At 38.6% G+C, this 21464-nt stretch overlaps 2 protein-coding genes across 5 annotated transcripts; both read right to left on the reverse strand.

Moving 5' to 3' along the window:
- Positions 1-42: 42 nt before the first annotated feature.
- Positions 43-8726, reverse strand: LOC103706683 (dnaJ protein homolog 1-like). Of its 4 annotated transcripts, XR_005514567.1 has the most exons (6): positions 8183-8726; positions 7635-8065; positions 2848-2906; positions 2161-2256; positions 1870-1984; positions 43-128 (listed from the first exon to the last, which is right to left on the reverse strand). XR_005514567.1 is itself a non-coding variant. In XM_039133025.1 (5 exons), exons 1-5 carry the CDS (start codon positions 8345-8347, stop codon positions 1932-1934), a joined length of 804 nt encoding a protein of 267 aa, XP_038988953.1. In that variant the 5' UTR covers positions 8348-8726; the 3' UTR covers positions 1614-1931. The 4 variants fall into 4 exon arrangements, 2 of the variants coding, with proteins under 2 accessions (XP_038988953.1, XP_038988952.1); XM_039133025.1 differs by lacking the exon at positions 43-128 and having other exon boundaries at positions 1614-1984; XM_039133024.1 differs by lacking the exon at positions 43-128 and having other exon boundaries at positions 1614-1984; positions 2129-2256; positions 8183-8725.
- A 1680-nt stretch (positions 8727-10406) lies between these two features.
- LOC103706684 (60S ribosomal protein L13a-4-like) lies at positions 10407-13651 on the reverse strand. Its single transcript, XM_008790883.4, has 4 exons — positions 13287-13651; positions 13083-13199; positions 12900-12987; positions 10407-10759 (listed from the first exon to the last, which is right to left on the reverse strand). Exons 1-4 carry the CDS (start codon positions 13556-13558, stop codon positions 10616-10618), a joined length of 621 nt encoding a protein of 206 aa, XP_008789105.1. The 5' UTR covers positions 13559-13651; the 3' UTR covers positions 10407-10615.
- Between the last annotated feature and the right edge of the window lie 7813 nt (positions 13652-21464).

A 21464-nucleotide genomic window follows, 5' to 3' on the forward strand; every position in this document is an offset into this window, starting at 1 on the left:
ACCCGATGGAGACCACGTATCGTGAGATACCACGTGGACCTTTCTGCGTCGGACAGAAGCTAACCAATTCCTTAAGAAGAACGATGTTTTCACAGCGGGCGGCCGGGGAGGAGATCCATAAGGTATAGCTGGGTCGGATTAGGGTACAAAAAAATACCAAATTTTCTATAAGCTCAATCTGAAGCTCAAATAAAAATGAATGCAGTCTAAGTCCCAGCCCGATCAGCTCTACTCGAAAGTAGCAAGATTTGGGTTATATTAGATTGGCCCTGATCCAAATGGGTCTAAAAGAGTTCTTATCAGAAGAGAGTGCCCTGGGACATTGGCATGGCCCATCCTTGGATACCCAGCGCTCGTTTGGTTCGCGGGAAGTATTTTTCCTCCTAAGAATCTAATTCCTGGAAATCAGATTTTTAGGAAGAGAATACATAGGAAAGTACTTTTGGCATGTTTGATTGATCATGGAAAAATGACAAATTTTCAAAGTGCTTATGTTTGGTTAACCATCCACTTTCTTGAAAAAGTTATGTATAATTTCTATTATGCTCTTAATAAAAATTAGGTCTTTAATGCCTTTTTAATGCTTCTTTAATGTTGAAGGGTCTTTTTGGAAAAAAATAAAAAAAGAGTGATTTCCACCTCATGGAAAAGTAACTTTCCTGTGTTTCTCATGAGAAAGACTTTTCCATGAAATGTGGGAATCATATTTCCAGGGAATACCATCTCTCTCCTTTGAAAACTCCAACCAAACAAGAGGTATCTCATTACTTTCCTGTTAACCACACTTTCCCTCCTTCTTTTCCTGCGAACCAAACGAGTCCCTAGTCTAGTCAGAAAGAATTTTTATCATAAGAGAATGGATGCTGACAGTATGACAAGCAATAATTCCCTCGTCTAGGGTGGTCATGGTATAGAAGGCTGCTCTACCATGTCTCACTTTGCTCCACAAACATAAGCCTGCTCTCCCATGTTTTAGCTCCACGAACAGAAAATAAATGCCATTCAAATGTTCTCATATCAATAAAATAAAATCCTCTTTGACGCCAAGCTTGGAGTAGACCTGTGCAAAGTAGACTCAATCCACTTGGCTCAATTTTTGCCAAGCTTGGACTGAGATTTTCAGTCTTTTAGATCAGGCCGAGCCTCAACTTTTTAGACCCGACGGTATTCAAGGCGAGCTCGGGCTTATTTTTTAACCTGCCAAGCTTATTCATTATATGAAATTTTATGCATAAATGTTTATATGAATTTTAAAAAGGGAAACTTAAAACTCTAATCCTAAAACCTAATTCTCTCCTCTCGTCTGCCCCTCCCCCTCTATCTTCGTCTCTCTGCGCCCCCGGCGACCGCTCTCCCCAGCCCCACAAACAATCATGTCTAGCTCAGATGAAGGCTACATTGTTTGTCTTTGTAAAAATATACCAAACCGAAGTCACTTTATGGAATGATCCAGAAGGTACTCTCGTACTTTAAAGATCATATTTCAATCCATACGTAAAACTGTGATGAGATTTTAAGATCCTTGAAGTGATTAGAAGACTTTAGACTTGGAGAAAACTAACCTTATCCTCTTTTATGAGAAACATGTATTTATGCAGAGAATGAGACGATACTCGAACTAAATGTCCAGCCAAGACAGATAGATAAACCTACTAAAACTTGAGGAGAAAACATTTTGCAAAGGTTGGTTATAGTTACTTGCTAGGAGAAATCCAATGATGCAATATACAAGTAATGTTATCAAACTCTACGTGGTCATTCTAAAATGGTCCTTGAGGGAAGACTCCATGCTCTTCTATATGTATGTTGCTTCTTTACATGTAACAAATTTCAGGACACAGCCAGCTGGGATGGGTACCTTTGTCTCACCTCAACAAAGCTCCTACCATACACCAGCTGCATGGCCACAAGTATCTGCCAACTGCTTTGCCTCAGTCCTTCTGTACCTTCAACCCAACCATGCTCCCAAAATCTGTGGTATTTCCTGTAACAGACCAACCTGACATAGTTTAATGGTTCCGCAATAGTTGCTAGTGAACTTGCTGACACAGATTATCATTGTAACTTACCAAAAAAAAAGCCAAGCTTATACATAAAAAATTACCAACAAATCTTAAAAAGCAATTACCACGGAGTAGTAAAAGAGCATCTGAATGAAACCTGACATTTGCAGTATATCATCTTTTCTTCCGCACATAGTTCTAAATGCTCCACTGCGGCAATTCACGCACCATGAAAGAAGAGTCATTCTTCTCTCTAATTCACAGGGTCAAAAAATCACACGGAACAAATTCTTCAGACACTGTCAACTCGTAAGCCAACTGTAAGGACAGTTCTGCTACAGTTAATACAAATAAATACCATCTTGCAACTGTTAGAACTTCTCCACAAAGTCACGATATAGAGTTGTATTTTCAACAAAACTACAAAAAAGAAAAAGCATAAAGCCATAAATTTCCACCAGTCAAGAAGGAGCTAACAACCGCTTGATGCCAGCCTTCTGCTCTGGTGTAATTCTAGAGGGGAACTTGATTTGAAATTTAATCCTCAAGTTCCCTTTCTTAGATGGATCTTTTGTAATCGGCATCCCTTCACCTTGTACGATTTCCTCATAAGTGGGGCTGATTATGGTATTGATGGGAATGGTTAAATTTTGACCATCAAGAGTTGTCAGCTGTACAGTGTAACCTGTGAGAGCTTCAACAAGTGAGATCTTCTCGGTGACAATCAAATCATTCCCATCCCGCTTAAAGACACCATGAGGCCTTTCATCAATGATGAAAATCAGATCTGCAGGTATTAAGTTATGCAGCTCATTGCCTTTCTCTGGAAATGTAATCTTTGTACCTTTCTTCCAGCCAGGTTTGATATCAATTGTCAAAATCTCCTCCACAGTAGTTGGCCTCCTACAAAAGAAATATACAAGATATCAACCAGATGATTGGTTTCCCCCTAAGGTCTAGTCCTATGGAACTCTCTTTGCTGCAGTTTATGATAATCAGTGAGTATTCACAATATGGCCTTCCACCCCAAATTGAAGTATAAACATATTTGTAGGATGCAGGAGCGCCCTCCACAACCCCCACCCCCCCAACACGCACACAAAAAAAAAAGGAAAGGAAAAAAAACATCCTGGTGCACAAACAAAACAACAACAGAAAAAAAAGGCACTCGCACTCAAAACAGAGGATATGTATTTTCTTAGATTTGGTAATAAATATAATATAATCTTTTTTTTGGATAAATAGAAGACATAGGATAAAGGAGCAACAAAAAGCAAGGTAATTAAACTCCACAAGACGTAAACTCAACAACAACTCTCAAACTCATTTGCAGCTAGAGTTCAGCCAATTGTACACTGTATACCAATATATCCAGAAGCGACATAAATAACTTGGAACAAACTCCAATAATGACTGTACAGGTAATTGGGAAAATGGTGGGCATGCGATTTACCTTTTCAGTCCAATTATATGTTTCAGCATATGAGATTTTGTGATTAAAGAAATAAATAATTTAAGCAGTATACTGAATTAATGCAGCAGCAACTATGTGGTAACCACACATGCCTCTTGTATAATGACACTTGAAAAACTGGAGAGCTACATTTATAGTTTGGTTGGTGTAAAATCACATTGCATACCACATGTAACATTAACAATTACAGGAGCCGATGGACCTAGACTCACCAGTCAACAGTTTTATGGTCTACTATCTGCAGTCCACATTCAATCTAAACTGAACAAATTTAGAGTAGGGGTGAGTAGAATTCAGGAGTTTCTTGAAGAAAAGCCTTTGGTTCTGGAGATTATCAAGAACTGTTAATATTTAAGAGAAGCGTCAACTTATCAATACATTATCATGAAAAGGAAACTGGAGCATTTCATTTCTACCTTTTTAATGTGTAACCCCAAGTTACATGCTTCTCTCCAGAGTTGTGAAGACCTCATTAACCAGAGAAGAGCTCAAGGAACTAAGTTAAAATCAACTGAAAAGATTGCACAAGGCAAGCAAATTTTGTAACAATAGATCCAAAGCTGTACCATTAACTAGTACAGGCAGTTCCCTTTTTAATATGGCCAAATTGAATAGTGATAGGACCTAATATGGAAAAACCTGTATCATGAGCTCATCCAAGAGGAGAGAAAAGATGTTACAGAAATGGTATGATTGTTTTACAATCGCACTGGGCGGAAAACCACACTCAAGTATATGGAGCCTGTAATTGTATACATCTCCAGGATATTGCCAATATAGATTAAAAGTGCACAGTTAATGCAATGAACTAAGCACAAGTAACTTTTATTCACCCAATATTTGATTTCAAAGAACATTTTGACCAAGTTCAAGGGCAAAATGCTTCAGCATGACTGCTTTAATGAAACAGGACCCAAAACCAACACCATACCTTATCATATGGTGCATACCATATCAATGACTTATTTACAAGACATGAAGGGGCTCCACTGAGTGCCAGAGAGAATTGCCCACATCACTAAAGCGATGACCTGTATCATAACGTTCCATGCAGATATGTTTAAGGGCCAATATGCAACAGCTTTGGTGACTCAACTTAAATGCACATTACGACCACATCAAACATATTTTATCTATTCAAGATAGGACAACAGTTCCCCACTCCTAAATCCATTTTGTTCATACTTCGTGTAATCACATGATTCTGACAACCAGATCTCAAAGAATTCAACTTGATATATTATCTCTAAACCACAAGCTCCATTGAACATCAAAGGAACTCAAAAGACATTAAGAAACAATAGGACCATTACAATGATTCTGTTCTCAGATTGACCCATCAAACCTATCAGACATACCTCCTATGGCTTATCTTTGCAACATTTAGGCCGCATCAGTGATGGATGTTTCCTTACATTAATATGTAACTTGTCTCTTCACTAGTAATATCTAGTAATAAACGTAACAACACTTACTTATTTTGATCATTATTTGAAACTTAACAATGCATACGACTGCACACTTTTTTATACGAAGTAAAACTGTAGCGGCGAAACACCTTGTACTAGTGTTTGACACTGACATTTATACTGCCATTTAAGCAACATGGGTGGATTATAAGGAAAAAATGAGTTGCCATATTTGTGCCCACACATGAACTCAATACAGTAAGTGAGAGGATTATTCATACACAAGGAATCAAAGGCCTAAATATGGCTTTTAGTTGAGTTTGAAATGAAATGTGTATAATTATCACCGTTATTTGTGGCACCAACAAAACCTACTCCATGCTCACTAGATCACCAAGCTTACTTAACGGTGACAAAGAATGGCATGCAAGAAAAGAAAATGAATCAACACTCATGACTGATAAAACACAGGATCTTGTACCAGAAGCTAAGAATATGGGTGAATATGAGCTACAAAATGTAATATTCTGAAATTATACATATTGAATCATTTTTTGAAATAACCTTTTTCAAAAATGATTTCACATTTTCATTGAAGCTCACAATAAATCTATATGATCTGCAAAAGAAGAACAAAGAAGACGATAGTTTAATGAGCTTTGTTAGCTATGGACAAAGCATATTTTATAAATTAAGATACACTAGTAATGAAGCATGAAAAAGTGAACCAATCGAAATGACTAATATTATTTGCAGTACAATTATACGAAGTGGCATGATATCATTTGTTTGCAAGCATGAATTCTTTGAAACAATTAAGTTAACAAAGGGAAGTAGCAATGGTGGACAGTTTTTTTTTTTTAGATGAGAAGTGGGAGCATAAGAATACTGAAATCAGCAATAAGAGACAAATCAACAGAAGCAATAGATAGATAAAGATGGAACTTACATGTTAGATTCCTACTACTCAGAATTGGCGTGGGATGACTTAGTAAGCATTATAGAAGTGGAGGAATAAATTAAGTTTGCAGTGTAAGCATTCACCTAAAAACAATGACTAGTTTGTGATGCCATCTCTAATAGGCCAACAACTAGAATTGACATACAATCAAGCCAGCTCATCACCATGCCTAAAGCATTCAGTTTCATGCACCACATTGTACCAACACTGGCACACTCCAACGTGGATAGCTATGTACCCAAACAAAATTCTAACGATACAGATGCATGTTTGATCACTTTATGATCAAAAACTGTTTGTGTCCCCTAAACATTAAAACGCACATTTGACCAGACAAATTATACATCCCAGAAATTCTAAACATAGTCATAGGATGCACTGTATTAACAATTCTATCTCATATATTAACATCAAAGAACATATATGGTATGGCAGTAAAATCAAAAAACCTACAGATCTTGAAAACCATAAACATGTGTACCTTGACATTAAGCATCAAGTATCAGATGGAAATTGAGAGACCTTGCACAAAATACTCCCAACATCAAGACTCTATACAAGATAATCCTATCATCAAGATAATAAAAAACACTTCGCCATAAAATAGCACACATTCCCATGGATCACTCATTGAAGATATAACAAGTGAAGGAAACCTGTAATCTATCCATTTGTTATCAGATGTTATCTATCCACTGCACTCCTAAATGTTAAGTGTCCTTGTTATGTAGGATTATTACCACTCCAATATTGCCCTAAAGTATAATGTCAATGATACCATGGCAACATTGAGTATAGATTATATAGTTCCTATAGCATGTAACCTCTCTAACTCTACCCAGGCATGGGTTGGGGGTGTATCTTTCATACGAAAGCAGGATTCACCTTCCTTCGCATGAATCACTGTTGGATCATCCACTAATCGCATTGAGAGTTGTGCAAGCGGATGAAGGATGTAGTTGGGAGTGCTTTGAGATCTGTATGGTGGGTGGTCCAATGGTGGATTTGCACGAAAGAAGGTAAATCCTTCTTTCACATGAAAGATACAACCCTGATCCCTCTTGCACATAGGTGTAAATGAATTGTGAGATATAACCAGTATGCATCAATAGACAACCTCCCAGCACAGGTGAGTGGATTTGGTTCCAGGTGGAATGTTAAATTGTGTATCTAGGATGTTATTCGACAGTGCTACAATTTGTTGTGGTGCATTAGGCAATACGTAGTTATACAAATAAAGTTTGTGCAGTAGCCCTAACATATATCAGTGTTATTCCTTCACTCATCAGAAATCAGTGTCATGTAGAAAAACTAAAAATATACTTATTAAACTGATAATGTTGTACTGCAATGTAATGTATATGGCTTTTAACCACCTGAAATGCAATAATGCTTAACAGCATTATACATTATAGTGCATTATACATTATAGTGCACTAAAGTATATCGAATAGTGCATGCAGATACAAGAAAAATCATCGACCAGTTATCCCTTATACCAGAACAATATGACTCCGTTCCCCCTAGAGACATAGGGGTCTGAACCACATTTATTGGAACAAAAAAAGGAACACATCATATAATGCAATACGGTAGCTCCATCAACCTAATTCCTGGGTTGAGCTAAAACTCATAAAAATGATGCATTGCATAAGCTATACTATTACATAAGAGAATTAACACATCAATAACAGAAAATAGAAAGATACGCAGAAATAGATTAGCAAAGGCATATAGAAGCAAAGTATTTTGGGCATCGGACGAAGAAATTGAGCAACTCGACTCACCCATTGGAATCCATCACATCCCTCGAGATCTTCATCTTCTTCGTCGTCCCCTTGTACAGATCCTCGAGGCTGCAAAGCAACGTCCGCTCGATCTGCGGCGCTTTCCTGGCGGACGCCTCCCCGCCCCTTCTCCCTCCGCCAAACGCAGAGAAGATATCCTCCCCAAAGATGCCTCCCGGGAACCGAGCACCGCCGCCGCGGGATCCACCTGCTGCGGCGTCCCCCATGCCCCCACCGGCTGCCGCGCCGAACGGGCCGGAGAAGCCGAAGAACTCGGAGAAGATCTCGTCGGCGCTCCGGGGGTTGAACCGGAACTGGGCGGCGCCGCCGTGGTACCCCGAGGCCCCGCCGCTCGGCGAGGGCACCTGCCCGTTGAGCCCTTCCTCACCGTACTGGTCGTAGATCGCCCTCTTCTGCGTGTCGCTCAAAACCTAATTTCAAGAAGGACCAAGAAAGGAAAAAAAGTCGAACTCCAGGGTTTTAATGTAGGGTTTTTGGCCAAAGAGAGAAGAGCAACGGCTCAGAGAGAGAGAGAGAGAGAGACGGACATCATAGGCTTCGGAGATTTGCTTGAACTTGGCCTCGGCGTCCTTCTTGTTGTTGGGGTTCTTGTCGGGGTGCCACTTCATGGCGAGCTTGCGGTAGGCCTTCTTGAGGTCGTCGTCCTTGGCGTTCCGGTCGACTCCGAGGATCTTGTAGTAGTCCACCCCCATCTCCTCCTCTTTCTCTTCTCTTTACCTCGGTCTCTCCGTCTCCTCTTTTTATATCTCTATCTGCTGGGCTTTTTTCTTCTTCTTCCTCTCCATTTCTTTTAAATTTCTGTGCCCTTTTGGCTTATCTTTCGCTCTTATGCTCTCTCTGTGCCTTTTTACGACTGCTCCTCTTGGATTGGTTTGTTTGGTTTCAGAGGTGGAGAGAGAGTAAAGAGTTGAGAGAGAGAGGCGCAGGAGAAGGGAAAAAAGGGTTTTGGATGGAAACCGAATTCAAGCTTCCGCTTGTAGAATCTTGGGGATCTGAATCTTTGGATCCTGCGAATAGGCCAAGTCTGGTACCGGAAGTTTAGCATGTGTGAGACACGTGCTTGGAGAGAGAGAAGTGGCCAAGATACCGCCGATAGTTAAAAACGAAAAAAAAAAAAAAATCAATACCATCAGCCTCGTGTCTCGGGATAACTATGACGAGTCGTATAAATATTATGAAAAATATAAGAATCATTATATTTCATTATTTTTTTATTATAACGGAGCATTACAGCATAAATAATAATCATTATTTTCAGTTGTGCATTCTTTTAAATAAAATACTTTTTTTTAATTTCAATTCTTTCCCTTGAAATTCTCTCCAAAATTAATTGCATGGTTCAAAAATCCATTATTTTATCTAATAAAAATGAAGAAAATACAGCCATTAACTTTCTATTATTTTCTTTTATAACATCAGTATAACAATCATTACTTCAACAATCACTGTACTATTATATAATTTAAAATTATGTTTAAACTTGTTATTTAAAACCATGCAACAATCATAACCATCCATGTATGCTACGCAGGCCTTGGCATATAGGTTTCGCATGATACATGCGATAATATGTGCAGCAGCATGGTGCAATTTAGCTGTGATACAAAGCATACAATAATTGTAACAAGTTCGAGAGTCCGGCATTTGATCGACATACTTCCTTTGTTCACGGATGAACAGGAGAGCTCCAGTTTCTATCAGCAACTCTGTGAACCATGAAACAAAGAGAGCTCAATCACCACTCATTTTGTGATACATGAAACAGCTCAGTTCCTGCATGAAGATCTCCATCATGAATCATGAGAAGCATCAACAAACAGAAAATGAGCTTGGCCACAGGCAAAGGTAGCTCCTATCTTTCACCCAAAGGTTGAGAAATGGATCTCAACCCTCCGCAAGCTGGTTAGGTTTATCCAAAATCAGCCTACATATACCATCTATCACCGAGGAGATAGAGAAATGGAAGGAATTATCTCCCAACAATTACTGTCTTTAGTCCAGAAGAGTAACTAGTAGGGCTGGGTTTAATCTGGAGCTCAGCTTCAATATTACTGCAAGGTGAAGGTTCCTCCAGCCTACACAACAACAACAACACTGCAACCTCGTCTCGCCTTTCTCTGACGAAGAACTGCAACCAGACACATAGATGATGATACGGACAAAGTGTTGTCAAATGGATACAAGCAGGCCAAGTTTTGGCCAACGAGAAATAGCAGCTGCCAAGTGACAAGGAATCATAGACAATCTAACCACAAAGTGACAGGAAATCAGGGGAGAAAGTATCAAACATCCAGAACAAAATCTATGACCTTCCTTGGTTAGAGCCCCAAAAGATAGCAGTGTGAAAAAGGAGATGAACACTGAAGCGCAGCAATAGGAATTGAAAGCAGCCAACCCTGGGGCCACTTACTGTAGACCTGCTCGAAAGCAGCCATTGAAGACAGTCTCCCAGGCTTCCAGCAATTGCTCAAAATGCAAAGAGTAATTCCAGGAATTGAACTGATAAGGAACTATGAGATAACATCCGCTGAAAACATAGGCTGACGCCTTTCCTAAGCTAAACAAAGTTCACTGAAAAAAAAAAGAGCATGCCCCCTAACAATTTATAGCACCTGTTACTTGACCAGCTGCCCAAATTTGCAGGTCTTTAGTTTGTTGTTGCCCATTATCAGAAGAACGCGCAATTGCATTACCAGCATTCTACTACAATACTATATAAGACAATCTAAGGTGTATTCCAAATAATGCTGATTTAAAGGAATAGACCTGAGAAAAATATTCTGCAAGGAAAATCAATGCATGAAAGGGCCAACAGTTGCAGTCCAAACTTAAACTCATGTAAACGTAGTCAAAATAGACTACTATTGCAAGTTCCAACTCAGAGAGAATGACCAAATAGTGAATAACAAAAAGGATTGCTATCATTGTTCCACATAAAATAAACCTCGGTGAAAACAGTCTCAGTATTTCAGTGGGGCAAGGATGTCAAGCTGGGAACCAAGCTTCTCTTCAACAGCCTTTTCAGCCTTCAACCTAAGCTTCGCTAGTTGCTTTCTCCTTTCATATGCCACCTGAGACCTCTGTTTCCTCTTTGCCTCCAGCTCCTGTGAAGGAATCATAGGCATCCTTTGTTGATGAGACTTAAAATGGTAAAAGCCCTTCAAGACTCTTAAATTCATGTGGTGAAGCATAAACATCAAAAGATGAAAAAAAAACATCTACCACATGCCATCTTAAGTATAGCAAAAATAGAAAACCAGCATCGCACCAGTAACTTGCACAGCAGCAATCAAAAACATAATAGTCTTAATGAACACCTCCCTTTCCAAGAAGCTTATTTCAGACTCTTAGCCAAGCAGGATGAAGCTGGGACTAACCCACTTTCCAGTACATTTTATTAACATAACATGATGTGCCATGTCCGAATGGCTCTAAAAGAGACCAAAGTTTTTAGAGGCCAAAATAACTTAATGGTGTTTGACTCAAAAAACCAACGACTGCAGTAACATGGGTATCAGAGACAAAAAATACCTCTTACTATCAACATACAATGCAAAAGTTAATTCAAATTTGTAGCCATTTATACAAAAAAAAAGATTTACCTTTAAGCAGCAAGATACATTTCAATCATAAATGATATATATACATTAATATGTAAAAGACAAATGGATAAACTAACATTTTATCAAAATAAAATATTTTTCCACATGCATATCCCACAATTATTTGGTTTTTCTATCCAGCTAAAATATGGTGTTACGAAACTTGACTAATTTTTGGTGTATAAACTCCAAAGTGAAGAAAACAAGAGCAAAGTTTCAAGTAGCACTGTTCAACCTCATCCCATATGAAAACATAGCTGGTCCCAGATGATAAAAAAAAATGGTGTAATAGACTTGTCATAGAAAATTGCAATGTTTGTGCTGCATGAAAATTGGACAAGGGCTAAACATTCCAAAATATGTTTAGTTGTGATTGTCTATGACATGATGGACCTTTAGACTTGCAATATAACCGGGACGATATCTGAGTAATGCAGTTGGGAAGACCCTCGTACACAAATTTTTTGATGGAAATATTTTGCCCCAAATAGAAATGTTCATCCTAGTTAACTCAAAGCCTGCTGTTTTCACTGCAAGTAACTTTGGCCCCACATTACATGAAGTTGTACAAATCATTGTGCTATTAAGTACTTGGTGTGCAATGGGGTGGAGAGAGGGAAGGGGGGAAGGTTGGCTTTTGGTGCACTGGCATGACTAGACATCTATATTGAGCACCCAATGGCATCAAATTCTAGATCTTCATCTCAGGATTATATATACCAATAGCTGGAGAATTTATCTGGTAATAATTTGTAAAAATAATGTCCAGAGATCCCATATACTTTTTAAAGGGCAATATGGAAATCCATATCACAAGGTTATTTCTTACAGCTAAACCAAATTGTAATTTTATTAGAAGTGATAGAATGGAAATAATGGAAGTTGGATAATACTTGATATAGCCCCCCACCCCACCCCCCCAAACAAAAAAAAAAAAGAAGCAAGACTGCCTTTTTTCTAAAAGAGAATCGTTAACACAACCCATCACCTCGAAATGAAAAAAGAAAAAAAATTATGTATTTGAACCATACAGACCACAGAGCCCTTGCTATGAGCAGTCATTAAGCTTTCAGTGATCCCCTACAAGACTCCAACATCCTCCAAAACTAACATCCAGTAAAGTATTAGTTCACTAATCTTACATATCTAATATTCCATTCTGAGAACATGTACAGATTATTTAAAAAAGGAAACAACCTCCAAATCTATAAATCAATACTTGCATGTACTTCCAATTTCCCAATTTCGACCCTCCAATTGACAAATTATCAGCATATAACATCCTAAACATACAGACCACAAAAGAAGACATACAACAAACCCAAGCTCATTGTTCATTTAATTCATAATTGCACCTTTTGTCATTTTTAAATATTCAAAGAGCTGGGCAAGCTACTGCAGAAGTTATCAGCATAACAAATCAGTAAAAGTATGAAGATACAATAATCAAGAAAAGAAAAAAAAATGCAAAACTACATATTGCAAAACCTGTACACCAATACAAGACCATTATACACAGAGACATGTCCCACATCAAACGATCAGCAGCAACGAGGAGTTATAAAAACGTCTAACTGTCGGCACACAGTTCACCAGATAATAATTAAACACGCAAAGAAATTAATAGAGAAGATGGTCTGACCTTAATAGTATCATAGTGATTCCATCCAACCTCCGAGGAAAGCCGCCCGAGCAAGCAGTACTTGTGCCCAGCCTGAAGCCTCAAAACCCTGATTGCACACAAGAAAACCAGCAAAACATCAATAGATCCGGCAAAAATGGAAACTTTTTCTAGATCAGAATAACAGTAGTAGCTCGTTCATACTTGAGAGCGTCCGGAATCACCATCCTCTTCATCCTATCGTACGGAGGAGGCACCCCGTCGTAGGCCTTCAGCCTGGCCAGCGCCGCCGCGCCGCGCTTCGTCTTGTGGGGGATCATCCTGCAGAAAGAACGATCAAATCGGATGAGATTCCGAAAAGAACCGACCATTACCTTAATTTAGAGAGAATGAAGGGAGCTTACTGACCCGCGGATGGTGCGCCAGAGGATCTTGGCCGGAGCGCGGAAGTGGATGGGACCGTGGGAGGGCTTGGTGTTCATGCGCTTGCGGAGGAAGCGGAGGTACTTCATCTTCTGGCGGACGAGGCCGCCAGAGAGGCAGATCTCCTCGCACCGCACGACCACCACCCGCTGCCCGTTGAGGAGCTCCTTCGCCACGATCGACGCCAGACGGCCGAGCATGTGGTGGCGCGCGTCCACCAGCACTCTCTTCGCACAGATCCCCGAACCCGAAACCATGGCGATCTCCCTCTCGTTGTCTCTTCCCTGGAATGGATCCGCCAAGCTCTCTCTTTTATTGGGGGACGGCGGCTAGGGTTTTCGGTCGCAGGTTTTAGAAGTGAGCTAACGAGTCCCAGTATATTGTCTCGCGGGATAGGATAAGAGTTCTGGTTGCGGCAATTGAATTCCCGAAACTAGTACAAATTCATGAAAACGTACACGCTCGTGTTTGGTTGGCTTTGACTTCTAATCAGATTCACTCAAACCTTTTCCGAAAAATTAATCAACGCCTACCCTGACATCCTCTCTACCATCTCCTAAAATTGCATCAAAGTGATCAGCTACTTGCCACAATTGGCTATTTGAACATTAGATCCTGGTTTAGTCACTAAATTCACATCCTAACCCGAGCCAAGAAGAGACCTTTTTGAACCTCACAAAAAACTCTTGCATTTAAAATTTTGAAAACCTCTTGAATCTATATCCAGGTTAGAGTAGGAAAAAAAAAAAGAGAGGAGAGCTCTAATTCATGGGGAATTCTCCTTTTTGATCTCCTCCTAGCAAGATAAAGAAGAAGAAGAAGAAGAAGAAGAAGAAGAAGGAGGAGGAGGAGGAGGAGGAGGAGGAGGCTTATCCCAAGATTCATTCATCCCAAAGAGAAAGAAGGCACCAAAAAAGTCTTGATTCCCCCCAAGGATATCATAACTTATACCAGCACTTGTAAATGCAGTGAAACATGCCTTAAATTAAGCCTTGCTCATTTGGGTGGAAGTTGATATCCCAGTTGGCATGTAATTTTAAATTTCAACCAAGATGTACTATCTGTATATAAATTTTGAGCCTATATTAAAAATGGGACTCATCTATAAATTTTGTAACGTAGGTTTGATAGGACTGGCCCACGTGCTGACACGTGTCCCCTTCAGATGGAGGAGCCGGCTAATCTCCTCTCCTTCCTTCCGTACCTCTCCATCTCCGGCCTTCACTCCGTCTCCAGCAATCCCTTCGATATGTTCACGGTATTGCTTCGGTCCAGTATCTCTTCTCACTTCGATGTAAAAATCCCTTCTTTTTTGTTTTCTCTTCCCAGTTTAACGTAAAAATCCCTCCTTTTTTATTCTCTCTTCTCAGCTTGATGTAGAAATCCCTCCTTTTTAGTTTTCCTCACATAAATGGACGGGAATTCTGGTTCACCGCTCGTATGCATTCATTTTGCCAGGATTGCTGAATTATTGAATCGAAAGAATGAAGTTGGATTGGATTTTATGGTTAGCCAAAATAGTTTAGGTGGAGGTCAGATTCGACGTGTTGCAGCTGACACGCTTGATTGAATCGAGGAATTTGAGCTGTAATGGAAATTGAAGGAACTTTCGAAGGATCTCGAGTACATAAGATGATCATAGTTGAGAATCCAGCCTTGGTGTCTTCTAGGATACCTTCGCCTCCTCATCTTTCTATTGGAAGCTATCACGGACCTCCTTCATGCGTTGTGCTTTTGTGATCCTGGGCTTCTTACTATTCTTTTCTGTTTTCATGAGAGGATCAGGTGCTTACTACTTCTCTTTCCTGCTACTAGAGGTTTACTTCTCTTCCTTTCTTCCTCCGATCCGAGAACACGAGTTAATAGTCGCAGCAACCGCCGCATATTCATGCCTGATATCATAATCAGGCAGTAGAAAAAATTTAAATAATAACTTTCAAATTTTAATTAAATCATAAAATTAAAAGTCTTACAAAATCAATAATATTTCAAAATATTTTATCAACTCTAAAATAAAATCTAGTCTAAATAAAGATATCAAAATATTGTCTCTAATCGCTCTCCCATAATAAATCCCAACTCAAGCTAATTCTTTGGATTTGTAAAAACGGTAAGAAATCGTATGATGAGCTAAATAACCCAGCAAGCAATGAATATTTTAGTTAGATAAATAAGCAATAAAATAATAATAATATACTGAAATTAAGCATGCAAAATACATCAATTCAAAACTAAATCGATACGCTATCCAGTTATTTTAAATTTCAAATTTTTTTTATAAACCAATTTCTTTCAAACCATCAAGCTCATCTCGACAGTCATAAACTATGACCACATTTATACCTTGTGGCTGGACTAGAATATGAGCTCATCAAAGTGCCAATATATAACTCCCACTGACAAGGTATTGATATGCCAATATAAAACTCTCATCGGCAGAGTGTTAATATACCAACATATAATCTCCATTGGCAGAGTGTCGATACGCTAGCGAATAACCCTCATTGGTAGGATATCAATATATCGGCAAATAACCTCCACTCTAGGATATTGATACATAGTTTGGTTGCAAGTCCATATACATTTCGAATCAAAAACTTCTTTTCTCATATTCAGTGTTTCAAATTGTAAGATATATAAATTCATACGACATCGAAATCAATCGAATATAATACATATCGAATTAACTACGTTCAATTAAGAATCATACAATATTCTAAAAGGAGGCATATATAAGAATAAAACACTATGCATCAACTTCATGAATTAAGAATAATTTGATTAAAAAAATATCTATAATTTGCCGATAGATTTAGAAAAAAGAGTTACATTACTTACCTTGCGAAGGCAATCAAATTTTATCGCCAATTAATTCCAAATTTTTTTCTCGGAGCCTAATATTCAAAAGTTATATTTTTCATTAAAATTTTACCATAATTATTTTTAAAAATAAAAAACCCTAAATTCTAAAATTCTTATAGGGCAAACCAAGCAGTGGTGCCCGACATCCGGGTCGGTCCGATCAAGGTGATTTCATCCAATCATGTTTGGCTTAGGAAACAAATAGTTCAATAGAGATCGGGGATGATCAAACCTAACAATATTTAGTAAGGGCCAAGGTGGGCATTGGCATGCCATCCAATAATCCTAGATCAGGACCCTCCACCTAGGTCGATCTAAAAATCACTAAAAATCGTACTTATGGGGTCAAATCAACTCTAGAGAGAAAAAGTCCAGATGGAGAGAAAAACTTTATAGAGAGAGAAAGAGTAGAGAAGAGAGAATCTCAATCTGGGTTCAATCGAGAGTCTAGGTTTGGTTGTCAGCAGCATGGGTCAACCTAGATCAAACAACATGTCTGGCTCTTGAGTCAAGAGAAAAAAACTTTGCAGAGAGAAAAATAAGAGAGAGAAAGGATGGGGGGTGAGAGAAAAAAGAGAGAGAAAGAAAGCTTCTCTCTAACCAAGAAAGAGGAAGAACGAGGGTGGTTGCAGATGATACCCAGGGTTAGGAACCCATGGCCGACCAACAAGCAGCCGACAACGCCAAAATAAACAAAAATAAGGATTCCAACCTCGGTCCAATGAGGAGAGAAGAGAAGAAGAAGAGGAGCACATATCTTGGTCCGACGAGGTGGTTTGATAGCTCCTTCCAGCGATAAATTGAGGAAGAAGAACCGTAAGAGGCATTTGGGATCAATGGATTGATCTCGGGTGAACTCGAAGGAGGAGGGGAATGTCTTTAAATAGATAATCTCGACCTTATCTGGTCGATCTTTGGATCACGATGAACTTCCAATCTCTGGCACGATCAGGAACGAGGAAGACTCCGGCTGAGTTTTCTTCCCTACCTCCTGCATGCACATCGCACATTTGGGCCAAGCACCCTGGGCGGTCAAATAGACCGGGCCCAAATAAGCGGTATCACAAATGCGAAAATATTGGAGGTAGAGAAGGCATCAAAATTTGCTTACATGTCTGGCTTTCTTTTTTTGCATGGAGTTATTATAGCGCAATGACCTTACATAATAGTGTGGGATGTCTTGGTGGGGATATGAAGGAGTTGGTCTTTCATGGAAGTTCCTCTCTTTGAAAGAAGAATTTATGACACAAGTTCTACATTATGCTGCCTCCACATCAACAAAATTGCTTTTTGGTATTGCCATCATTAGTCTTCTTTCCCTCAAAAAGATATGCCATTCTTGGCGATGAAAGCTATACTACTTGATTTGAATTGTTCCAACTGGAAGATAGGTTCCTTTTCTTCTTCTTCTTAACGCCAACCTGTCCATGAATAAATTGTTTGCCTCCTTCTCATTACATTTGAGCTAGACAAATCTATCATATCCCAGTCTCACAGAAATACAGGGGCACACACCCACAAAAGAAAACATTTGTATCATTCACTACATTTTGGGCTGTTTCTACGAAAACCTAGAGGCCAGCGTGTGATACATTTTGAGGTATTCTAGGGATATTATCTTGGATTTCTCCTGTAGATATGTATTTGATCACGGCTAGATGTTTTGACGCAGATGGTTGGAAGACAGTAGGGATTCAGGAAGTGCAATTTAGATTTCAGTGGAGGCGGCCGGTCTGCTGCCGGTGGATGATGTACTAGTGACTGTTACTATTGAAATTTGAATGAGTTTTAAAAGTTTTAAAGAGATCTTTTAGCGTGCCTCTCACACCTCACAGGCCAGATATCTCTTTGCTACTGTTTTATTACAATTGTTAAATTTTTTTTTATGTAAGTTAAATATTTCATTAAGTATCTTGCTATCTCAACAGTTACTACCAAGCAATTCTGGAGTTGGACTTGGGTGGTTAGTACAAGGATGGATCACAACCCACACTCAAGTAAGATCATGAAAATAATCAAACAAACCAAGGCTGTTGTCTTCTTTCACTTCTTCTTGTTTCACACTTAACCACACCATGCTACAAATAATTGTATGGCTTCCCCACACACACCTGCACCCACCCACCCACACACAGCCCACATAAACTATGGAGTGGGTTGTTGCAAGCTATAGTAATTAAGGAACTTAATTTAAAAATTCAAGTAGAAACTTATCCGAGAAATAAGTTAGTAATTCACAAGCTGTTTCAACTCGAAGCATAACTGAAACTACCGTTGGTTCTGAATCTTCAAATCCATTTTTATTTCCGATGTTATGGAATTAATCTCCATTTGGTTTCAGGCTCGTAACTCCAACAGGAACTCCCTTTCTCCGTATAGTGCAATTTCCTCACTAGATTTTTTTTTTCAAAAAGAGAGAGAGAGAGAGAGAGAGAAATTGTTGGAGTTTTTATCTCTTGTCATCATATATGGTGTTGATCAGCTTAAGGTTGTTCTTCTTCGGCTTCTTTGAGTACATTTTTCTCCAGAAGGATTTCAGACCTATAATTTCTCAAGCACTGTTACAAACATGTCATTCTTTGGAGTTCAATTGGCCCTCATTCCACCCATTTAAAATACGACGTTGTGATGCAATTATATTTTGGTGCTACTTAAATAGTATTTATAGCACTGCATTTAAGGAGCAATTTCTATTGATTTTGCCATACAATCATTACACAATATTCCTTAATGTTGCAAGTTTTCATAGTGGAAATAACAAATCGGTGTGCTGTTGAAGGTTTATGAGGGATGCTTTAAGATGTTGGGTGTTATTGTTGGGTACTTGTACCAGATTGGCTGCATAGTAAACTCCCTTTTTTTTTTTTTTTTGGTAAACTCCTAATTGTGATTTGTACTTATACCACTGTACTGAAACCAACATTTATTAATGTTCTCCTTTCTTCTTTTTTTTTTCATTTTTTTTCTTTTTTTCATGGTGGCATCAGCTCCTTGGTGTCATAGCTGCAAGGTATTATTTTTTTTTTATTTTCTAGCAGCTAAAGATTATATGATGATAACTGAGCTGCAAGTTGAAGATCTGAATCTTATTCTTGGGAATCATTAGTTTTAGGTACATTTTTTTATGGTGTGGAAAGAATGCCTGCATGGGACCTTCCATTTCAGTTTGAACATTGTAACTTTTATCAGTGCACATGGCATGCCAATTTTTTTCCACAAAAATCATTAATTGTGGCTCCTTGATAACTTGGAGAGTTGCCTAGGAGAGTCCAAGTATGAATAAGACTTGCTATATATGTCGGAACCCAACTCAGCCAAAAATCTTAACTTTCATTAGGTTTTGGATCTAATCATCTGACTCAACGCTTCTCAATTATACATATCGATCATCCTCAATTCTCAATTTGAGTTTTTTTTGCAGTATTAAATTATTCTTCAAGCTCACTATTTTCTGTTCTCAAATTTGTATTGTTTGTTCAATGAGAGATTCCAAATACAAACCATTTAAAAGAATCTACTCCAAACACCTTAAAAGAATCTCCAATAGGCTCAAAATAGAATTAATCAATTCATACGTCCAGATCAACTGGATCTAGAAAGGGACCTTACTTGACCCGGTTTGCCAAGTTAATCAGCAGGATGTAGGTCTAAATCTTAGAACCCACACCCATTGGTTTCGATCCACATAAAGCTCAATTTGGCGAAGCCTAAGCAATTTCTTATCGCCATTGCTCCACTGTTTCACAAGCATGTGTTTCAGTGGGTTATACCTTCCTAAGAATCTCTTACACCTTTTCTTCTCTAGTTTACTACTCTAGAGAAAAGAATACCACCCACGCTTAAAAGCTTTGTGAGATGCATAAATATAGCATGGACTGCTGTGGGAAAGTAGCAGCATGCTGAAAACTAGAGAGTGGTTTCTACCTAACCCTACGAAAATGTGATATGTTGCACAACTCAAATGGGAGCAATGGTGTAGTGTGAAAGAGGCCTTCTGTTTCCACTGCCTCTTGTGTTCCCATTTGAATCCATCAAGAGTACTAAAAGGTATTATAGCGAAGTAGTTGGCGAGTTGGTGACATAATACTCTTTGCTAGATGTACGAAGTGAGAGGACCAGCTTAAGCAGCATTTGGATATATATATATATAATTTGAAACCCAAAATTGCCTATCATGAAATTCAACTTAGCTAGCTTGAATTATTTAGAAGGCGGCCTGTCTTATATACATTGTCAAAGATTCATAATTCAAGTCATAAATTTGAGCATGTCATCTGCCTCAAGTGAATCATGAACTTTTTCTAATGCAAAAGTAGCACAACTACTCTAAAGAAGCAAATCTTTAAGATAGTCCATGCTTAGGAATTCAAACTAACTTGAAAGTCAGAAGATTGTGATGCATGAAATCAGAAAAGAAGAAGTTGTCTAGAAAATCTTAGGCTTGACACTGGTCTTGCAAACACACCTCAAATGCAGAAAAACAATAATAGATTGTGGCAACAAATTATCGGAAACCCTTCTCATGTCGACGCAACTAACTTGCATTGCGTTAGATAATTAGACTAAAATATGCTAATTAGACAATCCACTCCTCAAAATAATATGGAGGGGAAAAAATGTATAATTAGTAACAATCATGCCGGTAATACATCGACAGATCTTCTAAGTAGGTAGGGATTAGACGTAGTCTGCCTATGCCTTTGGATGGCTTTAGGTTTTGGGTCGATCGAGTTGAAAAACTCTTTGACAACATTATAGAACAGATGTATGCTTTGAAGAACTTTGGACAGATCAAAAGAGAGGCACCATCAGCTGCCATCATTTGAGAGGTGAAACTAGAAACGTGACATGTTGGTGTTGGCATTGGCCGTCAATTTTGAAACACACACGGTCAAGTGAGCATATATTTCCAGTAAATAAGCTCATGTCGGCCCTCCCTGTTTATTAAGTAAGACCCTCCTTTGTCTATGACCAGGACCAGATGGAAAGAGAAAGAGATGAACAGTCCAAACAACTCTCTTTGACAAAAATTCAAAGCAGAGGTCCACAAAGACAACTTTTCTTCCTCTGCACCCATCCCCACTTTTTTTTTCTTTTTTTTTTCTTTTTCTTTTTTTTTTTTAAGCCAAAGACACCGTACTAATCATGAGACAAACATGGCATCTCCTTCCCAAACCCCACATCTAACAAAAATTTGACAGTCAAAATTCTGAAAATTAATTGTGTATTAGTTTAACCTAAAAAGCTCAACTACATGGATTTTTTTTTTAAGAAAAAAAAAAGGAGGAAACAAAGAGAAAA

The sequence above is a fragment of the Phoenix dactylifera genome, chromosome 13, assembly GCF_009389715.1.
Source record: "Phoenix dactylifera cultivar Barhee BC4 chromosome 13, palm_55x_up_171113_PBpolish2nd_filt_p, whole genome shotgun sequence".
Classification (NCBI taxonomy): Eukaryota; Viridiplantae; Streptophyta; class Magnoliopsida; order Arecales; family Arecaceae; genus Phoenix; species Phoenix dactylifera.

What these genes read in the sequence shown, in the direction of transcription:
- LOC103706684 (XM_008790883.4), bottom strand. Translation starts at nt 13,558, where the DNA reads ATGGTTTCGGGTTCGGGGATCTGTGCGAAGAGAGTGCTGGTGGACGCG. An exon ending in GTGATTCCGGACGCTCTCAA is followed by an intron (nt 12,988 to 13,082) that starts GTATGAACGAGC and finishes GTGTGCAATCAG; the next exon opens with GGTTTTGAGGCTTCAGGCTG. An exon ending in ATCACTATGATACTATTAAG is followed by an intron (nt 10,760 to 12,899) that starts GTCAGACCATCT and finishes ATTCCTTCACAG; the next exon opens with GAGCTGGAGGCAAAGAGGAA.
- LOC103706683 (XM_039133024.1), bottom strand. Translation starts at nt 8,347, where the DNA reads ATGGGGGTGGACTACTACAAGATCCTCGGAGTCGACCGGAACGCCAAG. An exon ending in GATGTGATGGATTCCAATGG is followed by an intron (nt 2,907 to 7,634) that starts GTGAGTCGAGTT and finishes TTTCTTTTGTAG; the next exon opens with GAGGCCAACTACTGTGGAGG. An exon ending in TGCTCTTTTACTACTCCGTG is followed by an intron (nt 1,985 to 2,128) that starts GTAATTGCTTTT and finishes GGTCTGTTACAG; the next exon opens with GAAATACCACAGATTTTGGG.